The sequence below is a fragment of the Euprymna scolopes genome, chromosome 37 (genome assembly GCF_053919585.1).
Source record: "Euprymna scolopes isolate OS-2025 chromosome 37, ASM5391958v1, whole genome shotgun sequence".
NCBI classification, from domain to species: domain Eukaryota; kingdom Metazoa; phylum Mollusca; class Cephalopoda; order Sepiida; family Sepiolidae; genus Euprymna; species Euprymna scolopes.
The window spans coordinates 79503104-79514720 of NC_136518.1; the positions used below are offsets into that span (position 1 = coordinate 79503104).

Below are 11617 nucleotides of genomic sequence, written 5' to 3' on the forward strand. Positions count from 1 at the left end.
GCGAAACGTTGAGTATCCAGGTCCTTCCACCTCCATTTTATTTCATATCGTCGGATTTAATCCAACTCAACAATCATATATATATATATATATATATATATATATATATATATATATATATATATATATATAAGACAGAGAGAGAGAGAGAGAGAGAGAGAGAGAGAGGGAGAGGGAGAGAGAGAGAGCGAAAGGAAGGTAGGTTTCCACCTTTATTGTGACGGAACGATGGAAATTCGAAAAGTACTCAATCAAATATCCGGCACGTCCTAGCACCGGAAGTAGTCATTATATTCCGGATGTCTCGATACAGCTTAAATATAAATGTAAAATACACATTAAACAAGAAAAGAACTAAACAGCATTAGACAGATACACTTTAATTCACTTCTAAAAAAAGAGACTCTGTTTGATCTGCATTCGGCCACCTAACAATCTTTGTATATATATATATATATATATATATATATATATATATATATATATATATATATATATATATAATATTTTTATTTATATAGACCAATATTACATAGCCGCTACACTGAACATGCTAATGTTTCGGACTATTGGTTTATTAAAAACCAAAGTTCCTCGTCCGGCGACAGAAAGTTTATATATATATATATATATATATATATATATATATATATATATATATATATATATATATATATATATTGTATTCTGAATTTTACTGGGTTTATATAATTGAAAATTCGGTAATCATTCATATACCAATAAGTTTTAAAGCAAAATGAGATGACTTAAACTGTAAGCTACAAAATTTCATAATTGAACATTCACATCTTGTATATATATATATATATATATATATATATATATATATATATATATATATATATATATATATGTATATATATATATATATATATATATATATATATATATATGTATATATATATATATATCTGTAAAAATATATTTTCTCAGATATATATATATATATATATATATATATATATATCTGTAAAAATATATTTTCTCATAATATATAGCAAGCCTTACAATATATACTAATCCTTATTTAGGAAGCTCAATGTAATTACAGAGCAATATAGAGAATAAATGACAAAAACTATATTCCAAAATTCATAATGTTGACCCTTATAATTTATTCCTTTAATTAAGTTAACTTATACAATTCTTTACAGTATCTGTTTCGTAGCACAAAATCAATCACTTAATTATTATATCATTGATTGATATAATAGTTAAGTGATTGATTTTGCGCTACGAAGCAGATACTGTCAAGAATTGTTTAAGTCAACTGAATTAAAGGCATAAATTATAAGATGGTCAACATCATGAATTTTGGAATATAATTTTTGTCATTTTCTCTCTCTCTCTCTCTCTCTCTGTATATATATATATATATATATATATATATATATATATATATATATATATATATATGTATATATTACAGTAATAATGTCTAATACGCTTGAATTGTGCAAATTAAAAAATATCTTGTTAATATTTCTCCCCGAAACATCAATGTCAACTATAAATCAATTAATTTAAAAAATGCAGATTCTGACAATGTTATGTTTCTGAATTTTTAAGATGATTATTCATATAATTTGAATTTATCGGACTACTGTTCTCATCTTGACTTTCATTTTCACAACGTTTCGGCTCTCTTCAGGAGTATTTTGTAGAACTCGGGAATCTTTCTATCGAATTCGGGAATCTTCACTGAATTTTGAATGAGATCCTTTTTTAATCTATACGTGTTGCATGCTCTCGTTCTGTCAGCCTTAGATGAGTAGAAGTCGCAAAGTTACGCTCTTCTGGCAGTCGAATGTTAAATCCTTAAATGAGTCAACACTTAGAATCAAATTGGGAATTACTTAGGACTTTTATCCAGTAATGGCTGACGGAACGAGTCTATGCTACCATTATGGATTAAATAAAGGGTTCCGTTCGAAATTATATTCGGATTCCCGAGTTCGACAGAAAGATTCCCAAGTTAAACACATGAAGAAGGTCGGAGGTTACATCGACCGACGTATTGTGAAAATGCAGACCGACACTGTTACCATTCTTTCTTATTCTATGTCAACACTTTTCTCTCTCTTCTTCTCTCTCATCTGTCGCTTTTCTTCTCCTATTTCGCATTCTTAATAACAAGGCGTCACAAACATTTGGTTGTGATGATAGTAATATTATTATACTAGCTAGTCCTATACCGGCGTTGCCTGGGATTATTTTTACTTGCATTAATTATTTACTTAACTGAACCGACCCCAACCCCGGCAAAAAAAAACAAAAAAAAAAAAAAAAAACTCAGGAGTCTGTCTTTAAGAAAAAGAAAAATTAATGCAAACAAATGGAATTAATCGTTTCGACAAATGCAGAGTTGCTTCCCTTTCTCTAAAAAAAAATATAACGAAGTTTTAAAAAAAACTATAAAAAAAATATAACGTCGTTAAAAAGCTATATATATATATGATGATTGCAACGTCTTGTCAGACGAGTGCCACTCCCTCAGACATTTAAAATCCATGAGCCCAAATGCCTGAGGGAGTAACTATACAAATATGATGTTACAGAGTCTTAGCTTTGTACGACAGCTAAGTCTCTCTCTCGGTTCAAAATGTTGAGATCCAACAACAAGCAAGAGCAAGATAGCCAGCAACAAATTAAACTGCAGACCAGCTTAATGCGGGTACTGGTCTTCCGCTTTATGGTTTTTTTAAATCAGAGATTTGCTTCTCCTAGAAACGTTGCCTTCACCACGGCTTACGGGAGCCCTCTCCACCCCAATACACATATAAACAAAGACAAATATACACGGTGCTAGTTGGCCGTTGACCCAGAAAAAGAGTTCATTCGCCCTTTGGAAGGTCTTGTTTTTAATCCTTCAGGGAGACTAGCCGCCCTCCTCACCAAACAAGTTTGGTGGGGGAACCAGTTTAGTCGCCGGTGACCCGACCATGAGGCAGGTAGTACTGGGTTACATGGTACCAGTAGCATATGACATGACCTGACATACACACACACACACACACACACACACACACACACACACACATATATATATATATATATATATATATATATATATATATATATATATACTTCATTTACTCCCATAAAATTAATATACGAAAGTATAGATTTATGCGTAAACTTTAAGTATTTACTTCAAAAGTGCTCAATACGTAGGTAGAGCTAGTTAGTAAGTTATAAAATATATATGGCGATTAAGCTACACTGAATATTCGGCGTTTCATCCACTCTAGGATTCGTCAGGCTTATGCGCGAATTCTGTGGTTGTTTATCGTTTTTATATGGTCCTCTTCTGTTGAGGATTTTAGTTAGCCAATCAGCTTTCTAGTATCCACCGCGCCCCTTCCTATCAGCCAATGGGCATGCATTTTATCGAACAAAGGATCTGTTTTAAATCTGGTTTAGTGGTTTAAGGCAGACATTTTCTTTTTTTATATATATAAATATACATATGTGTACACACACATATGCACATATATATATACATGCATATATGTGTGATCGTTTATGTATATTGATGTTTATTTAATTATTTATTTGTTTATTTTCTATTGTTTTTGTTAGTTTTAAAACTATTTTGTATCGCTATCCTAGAGTAAATTTTATTTTGTGAACACAGTTATTTGCTATTTCGCTTCTACAGTTTAATAAATTGTGGGGTTCTTTAAAGTACAGGATAGCAATTTTTTCATGAAGGCATAATTTACATGGGTCGTCTAAATGCCTACACGTGGTAGCTTGTCTTATTATTTTCCATTCGACTACCGGCGAATGTCCGCTTTCTTTGAGTTCCCAGTATTTATTCGCTAGTGTTGTTTTTATACGGTGTTTTTTATTGTTGAATATACTTTTGTGGTCATAGTATCGGGTTTTGAAATCTAAGGAAGTCATGCCAACGTAATATTTCTTGTTATTCTGGTTTTCTTTCGCAAATATTGTTGCCTGATAAACTACGCTTTTTGTTAGACATTTATTTTGAACTGGGCAAAGTGTGCGGTGTCCACAGTTGCATTTATCTTGTTCGTTATTAGTATTTTTATTTATGGTATGGTTGTTCTTGTCCGGGGTTGGTTTATTATTATTATTATTATTATTATTATTATTATTATTATTATTATTATTATTACGACGGGTACTTTTGCTAGTGTATATATATATATATATATATATATATATATATATATATATTGTATTTTGTGTACAGAAAGTTGTTAGATGAGACAAGTTATTGACCAATGACTTGTCTCATCTAACAACTTTCTGTACACAAAATATAAATACGCTCTTATTTTTCGGATTTTCCTTTTAATTGAGCACTCTGCTGGATTTCTTTTTCCCCCAAAAAACTAATCACACACACACACACACACACACACACACACACACACATATATATATATATAGTATCCTACCAGGCCAGTTTTAGTTTACTAGGACACTATATATACAAATGTAGGCACATTTGGGCATATTTCATTGGTTTGAAAATATAGGTTCTTTTTTACCAATTGTCATAAAATTTAAACCATAAAATAGTATTATGATACTCAAAAAGGCTGCAAAATTTCATATAGTTTCTTCCCATTGAACCAAAGATATGAGTATTTCAATATTCAGTTTGGCTACAAGTACACACACACACACACACACACACACACACACACACACACACACACACACACACACACACACACACATATATATATATATATATATATATATATATACATACCACCTTTTTTCCAATTTTACAAGTTCGAAATCTCGGCGACTATTGATCAGAATTTAACAAATAAAGGTTCGTTGGAAAGCTAATGACCTGAATTGTGTAGTGGGTTATGTGAGATTTCCCCTGAAGGTCGCACATTATTTTTTAAACAAGTTGGGAATAACTTTTCAATATTAATTTAAGATAAAATGAGCACTCACTTTATGACCACCTTGGTTTAAGGTGGATGTTTATTTTACGTTAAATTAATATAGAAAAGTGATTTCCACTTTTTAAAACTATAATTTATGCATATCATTGAAAATACTCGTTTTCTGGGGGTTTTAACTGTTGTTTTCGTTTTCAGCACCCTCGAAAGCCGATAATAGTGGTAATTTTAAAGGATTTTTCGTGGGTAGAAAGATAATGCACTTTTACCAATATTTAAATCATAGTCATTTGTTTTCCTAGTTTTGCATATGAATTACAAAATATCTGATATTTCTCCATAACCTCTGGCCTTTATAAGAGGAGGTTGGAACATGTAAATGAACGTATACTAATTAATTAAATTGATTTACTGAACATTTAACTTATCTCTCTTTATCTCTTTTTCTTTCGTACCACCTCTCTCTCTCTCTCTCTCTCTCTCTATATATATATATATATATATATATATACATATATAAATGTATGTGTATATATATACATACACACATATATACATATATGTATATATATACTAGACTATAAGGAGTGTGAGGAACTGTCTTGATGCCCATCTTAGTCAAATAGTCTGTGATCTTCTCTGAGCACCCTTGAGACAAACGTCACGCAAATCTTCTGCATCTTCAGTTCCTCGCGAACAATTGTGGATACAGTTCCTACACTCACAACAAACTCTACGCTTATTGTTTCAATAGACACACGACGGTCTTTATCCACGAAATTCTTTATCTGTCTAATCAACTCTGGTGTTCTGACTTCCTAAGTCCTCCCACACCTCTCATCATCCTTTACAGACTTGCTGGAATCTCTTATGCCACTCAAAAGTAATGGTCGATTCATGCAAGTATGTCTAAAAGCAGTCTGAAGCTTTCCATACGTTTCTACGACATTTTTCCAAGTTTAAAACAAGAATTTCATTGCATATCGTTCTTCTAAAGTGTCCTCACGCCTAAATTGCATTTTTGTAATTCACCGGCTTTGACAATCAGGCTTTAGTAGGGTGTATTCCAATTCCTGCTGTAGCTGTTTATTTTAAATCTGAAATCATAAAAATTGGTCAGTTATCTCATAAGATGTATAGCAATAACGTATTGAATTTTCAAGAGTCTACGACAATTTTGCAAGAAAGTCTGGAAACTTTTTGAAAGCAGCCCCGTAGCTGTCGAAAATAATACAAGTAAAACAAACGGATTTGTTTTGAAAAAAAAAAAGAAAAGAAAAAACTCATTTGATTATTTAAAAATAAAAAAATAAAAATAAGCCAATCATGCTTCTCGATTGCAGGAATTAATTCCGACATTTGATTAAAATGTTTCTACCTGTTAACTCCCACCCGACCCTCCTGGGAAGCAAGAAAATACATCAAAATGACTAAAAAAAATCTTAACGCAGTTTTGCGCCTTTTACAAAAGCTGGATATTTTTACCTCACTGGAAGGCTACAAGGCTTCTTCATTTCCATTTGATCTGAGACTAAATTATATTCCTTTCTCATCTAAGATCATGTAAAAGTTTTTTTCTTTTTTAGTTATTTTGTCTTTGAATCATTTTTCGACACTTCATCTAATTAGTGTAATGTACAAATTTTACCAAGTACAAAAAACAAAATGGCGGTTGCTTTTGTCAGGTTCTTTTTCATTGCCTGTTTTTTAATTTTAATTTAAAAAAAATTTTTTTAATACCAATTTGTGATTCACACTGTTATTCATAACGTAGAATTTAAAAAAGTCCAATAATATTTTTCTTCCTTATAGAAAGATGTTATCTTCAGTGTATATTTTAAACAGAGGATCGCTTTAAGGTAAGAGAGACGAAAAGAAAAAAATACGAAAGAAAATAAAATCAAGAAAACAAAAACAGGTTCATTCTGAAGATGCATTCGTTCAATCTGAGCGTTCAGTGATGAAAATGCCGTTTCATACGTAAGTGTGATCGGTTGGCGAAAGTTCCTTTTCAAAGACAAACATGATTGATTATCGAAAATTTTATTTCGTACATAAGTGTGATTGATTAAAAAAATGTTTTTTTTTTTTACATGAGCATAATTGATTAACGAAAAGTTCATTTCATGTATTTCATTTCTTACATAAAGCGTAGTTGTATTTCAAACAAAACATGATTGATTACGAAAAAATTATTTCAATTATGAAAAGCATATTTCAAACATAAATGTAATTGGGAAATTTTATTTTAAACAAAAGAATGATTTAGTTTTAACAACAACAAAAAAATGATTGATTATCGAAAAATCTTTTTCAAACATGAACTAGATTGATTATTGTTGTGGCCTAAAGCAGTGGTGTTCAAACATTTTTTTCCGTCATCCCCTCCACCACCAGACAAAAATGCCAGCGCCCCCTCTTCCAACGGACGCCAGAACGACAGTAATGTTAAATGTTATAAGAATTGCTTGATTCTTCACAAACAGTTTGAACTGAACATGAAATCAATTGTAAATGTGAACAAGTAATACTAAACAACTACCCTGCTTAATGAGGTGGGTGGGCCTGTTGCTTTGTAATCAAATTGTCAGCATTAGGATGAAGATTTGTCAGGGGCAATTTCAGATCACCACGTTCTGCTATGTTGAGTTTGTTTCTTTTTTTGGTGAGGAGCCTGGAGACAGCACTGAATCTCCTCTCAACGAGAAAGGAAGTCGGAAAAGCAATAAAACACAACTTTATGTCTTTCCATAGGGTTGGGTAGCGTTTTGGGATCGCTGTTTGCATCCAAAAGACTTGGTTAAAGGTTTTGAACTTTCGTTTCAAATCCTCGTCATATAGAAAACTTAGAAATTCCTTTTCTAGATGGGTTGGAACCTCTGTGCTGAGTTTAGTGAATAGATCGATCACCCAACCAGGGATTTCAAGAGAAAATAGGTCGTGGATTCTGACTGACATATCCGTGTGGAGTTGCGCTAAATGAGCGCAGTACACGGTAATACCATCGTCCTTAACTTCCGTTTTCTTCTCCAAGTCAGACAAACAAAGAAACTAACGGATTTCGCGGCAGCCAAGGTTTCTGATGTAGAGCTGTAATTTTGAGAGGAATGCCGAAAGGGCGGACTTGGCTTTGATTAATGTCCCATTACCTTGCAAGTGCAAACTCCATTCATTGTATTTGCAAAACATTTCAGTGAGATTAGCAATATCTGTCTTACTCGATTTCAGTTTGTCGTAAAGCTTAGAGTTGGATTCTTGAAAAAAAATCCAGAACATTGTTAATCAGCGTGCAAAGCCCTTTTTAAACAGTTACCTTCCGACAACCACCTAACTTCTGTATGAAGAAACAGGCATTGAAAATCTTCGTCGTTTTCAGCTGATGGAACAGTCGAGAATTAAGAAAATTCGCCTCGATTTTGTTGATTGCAGTAATCACAGTCGAGGAGGATTCATGTAGCTTCTCACTCAAATTCTTCGATACACAGTGAACTGCGAAGACTTCCGGAACAGCTTTATTCAGATAACTTAGAAATCCACGGTGGAAACTAACCATCGACGGGGCGCCGTTTGTAGCACTTGAGATGATGTTTGTAGTAGAATGCTTTTTTTCTTTTAATGGAAATAGCCCCCCACAGCTCGATACACTGATTCTTCTTTGGTATCTGTTTCCAGGAGACGTGCGAACACCAATTCTTGACACAGTGACCCACCTTTGATGAAACGTACATATGTGAGAAGTAGCAATTCGTTTCCGGAAGAGTGGATTCCTCCAGTTGCAAACTTAACTCAGTTGTCATCAACATCTTACCGATGGTCTCTTCGACATTTTCAGCCATTTTGTCCATTCATTAAACTAAGTTGTCACTGAGAGGAATCGATTTTATAATTTATTCAGGAGGTTTGTGCGAGACTGTTTGAATAACCTCTTTAACAGCATGAAAAAACAGTTTTTCTTCAATAGAGTGGGCTTGCTAGCTTTTGCTATCAGCAAAGAAATGTTTTAAGAAGCCGTCATCTGAATTTTCCGATGAGAAAATAAACATATTCATTGTTTTTCGCTGCAAAAATTGATTTCGGAGAGATTGAAAGAACGCCAGTGTGTTATAAGATTTATCGGGATGAATATTCTTTAAATGTTCGAGAGACAGTCTCATTGTTTCATTAGAAAAGTTTTTCTCATAAATCAAGCACATGGGTTGTTGTGGATTGGTCGGTGAGTGTATAAATCCATACTTTAAGTAGTATTGCTCGCACTTAATTTTCGATACTCCTGGGGTTGCCATAGGTATTCCTGGTGAAAAAAATGCATACTGTTTTTAGAGGCAGAAAATGGTGGAACGATTAGAAACACCAATTGAGATCAGGAAGAAAATGTATGGAAGATGCGTATATAGTTTAAAAAAACCCAGTTATATGGAAATTTGTAAAAGGCGCGATAAGTTATGTCTGGACATCTTAAAATACAGATTAGGGAGCTTAAAACCACCATGCATATGCAGGTCATCGTTGACCAAAAATGCGGAACAAATTGAGTGTTCCCCCCAAAATGATTTACGTGATTGGCAAAATATTATTACTCAAAAAACTATTGTTGTTCATCTGAGAATTCAATTATTGATATAGTTAGGATTAAAGAAAAAAGAACTCAAAATAGGCTTACAAACATGGATGTATAAAGGCGCTCACGTCTAGTCGCAGCGACTGAGGAACGCTTAATTAAATCGCCCTGTTTTTTCCCGGCCTTTTTACTAACACAAACGTCACAGTTTATTGCTCCAACAGTATCTTCACAATTTCAACGGCCCCGTTCACCTGTTTACTCATCAGCGCCTCCTTGAAAGTTTATATCGCTCCACCCCGGAGGAAGATACCCTCCATTTTGAAAACCACTACCTTAAAGAGTCACCAAGAAAGATTCGGGCACGGATATGGTATAGAAAAACTATTTGTATTTACAACAAGACAGAATGCATAGAAAACAGGACTAATAAACCGACGGATATAGCCTTTTATACAAAAGCGAGGACGTGTAAAAACATGAAATAATAATAATAAAAAAAAACAGGCATAACACAAAAAATACACGAGCCACATGGCTATTCATGTTGTAGCTTTTGAACGGGTAAATTTGCTGGAAGACATTCGCCATTTTGTATTAATTCAGGAAATATATTTGAAAAGAAAAAAATAAACGTAATCTTTTTATTCGAAAGACAGGATTCTAAATGAAAATTTTTTTTTTTTATAAGTTTGGCAGGCAAAATAAATCTTTAAACTTTTCACCTGTGAGCAAACAATTTGCTTGATTGTCGATATTTTAGAAGCAAGTTTGAACTACAGCACTAACTTCCCGCCTTTTGTGGACCACAGTTGAATGAGTTGAAACGGTGACACCATCAATATATATTTAAAAATTTAAAAAATGCATATATTAACACACACACACACACACACACACACACACACACACACACACACACACACACACACACGCGCGCGCACACACACACACACACACACACACACACACACACACACACACACACACACACACACACACACACACACGCGCGCGCGCGCGCGGACAGAATGATACACACACAAGCACTCACACACAATTATCTATACTATTAATAAAATTCTAAATGTTTATATATAATTTATGTGCGTGTGTGTATATATACCAATAAAACTTTCGAACGGATGCACCGAATTGAAAAATTCTTTTTTTTCCCTGAAAGGTGTGAGTCGCTAGATTGTCCTTATCTATATATGGTTCGTAACAAGTCACTAAAAAAGCGCGAATTACGGAGTTTTGGGCCGTTTCGTGCAATTACCTGCCCATGTCAACGGAATTTAGCACTGTCTGTATACAGTCGCGATAACATCTTTCGGCATACGAGCAGGACTTGTGACGCAATGGATAACGTGTCTGACTACGGATCAGAAAATTCCAGGTTCGAATCCTGGCAAGTCCGTAATAATTTTAATCATCATTTTATCCAACGTTTACTCATTACTCTTACCCTTAGGGTATTTTTAAAAATTTTTTTAGTGGTTTTGTTTTGTGCATATAGAAATTTTCCATACTCCGAATTAACAGCGTAAGCGTTGATAGTAAGATGATGTTGAGTGTACTTGATGTTGAGTGTACTTGATGCAACCGCTAGTTTTTAACATATAAAAAATATTCACATCTTAAAAGTACGAGGTGCCGTCAATAAGTTTCTAGACTTTTTTACAGGCATTTAAAATTATCGTCTATTCTTGAAAATTGCGTATGTTATTGCTATACATCTTATGAGATGACTGACCAATTTTTATGATTTCAGGTTCAAATGAACAGTAACAGCATGAATTGGAATACACCTTACTAAAGCCTAATTGTCACAGCTTATGAATTTCAGAAATGCAATCTAGACGTGAGGACAATTTAGAAGAACGATATGCAATAAAAGTTATGTTTTAAGCTTGGAAAAATGCCACAGAAACGTATGGAATGCTTCAGACTGCTTTTTGAAAATTTTGCATGAATCGAGCATTAGTTTTGGAGTGGTATACGATATTCAAGAAAAGCGGGGAGTTTGTGAGGGAGAATGAGAGATGTAGGAGGAATAAGGAAGTCAGAACACCAGAGTTGAATGGATAAATAAAGAATTTCATGAATAAGGAACGTTGTGTGTCTGAGAGACAATAAGTGC

The 11617-nt window shown here is 33.4% G+C and overlaps 1 protein-coding gene and 1 non-coding gene across 2 annotated transcripts; one reads left to right on the top strand and one right to left on the bottom strand.

The window, feature by feature from the left end:
- Window positions 1–7463: 7463 nt before the first annotated feature.
- LOC145261192 (protein FAM200A-like) lies at window positions 7464–7874 on the bottom strand. Its single transcript, XM_080119513.1, has one exon. The coding sequence runs from the start codon at window positions 7872–7874 to the stop codon at window positions 7464–7466; it is 411 nt and encodes a 136-aa protein (XP_079975639.1).
- Window positions 7875–10821: 2947 nt separating this feature from the next.
- Window positions 10822–10894, top strand: Trnar-acg (transfer RNA arginine (anticodon ACG)). The gene has a single exon. It is a non-coding gene; the product is annotated as a tRNA-Arg (tRNA).
- Window positions 10895–11617: the final 723 nt, after the last annotated feature.

Bases quoted from the DNA above. Each gene is read 5' to 3' on its own strand.
- LOC145261192 (XM_080119513.1), bottom strand. From the start codon at position 7,874: ATGTCAGTCAGAATCCACGACCTATTTTCTCTTGAAATCCCTGGTTGG.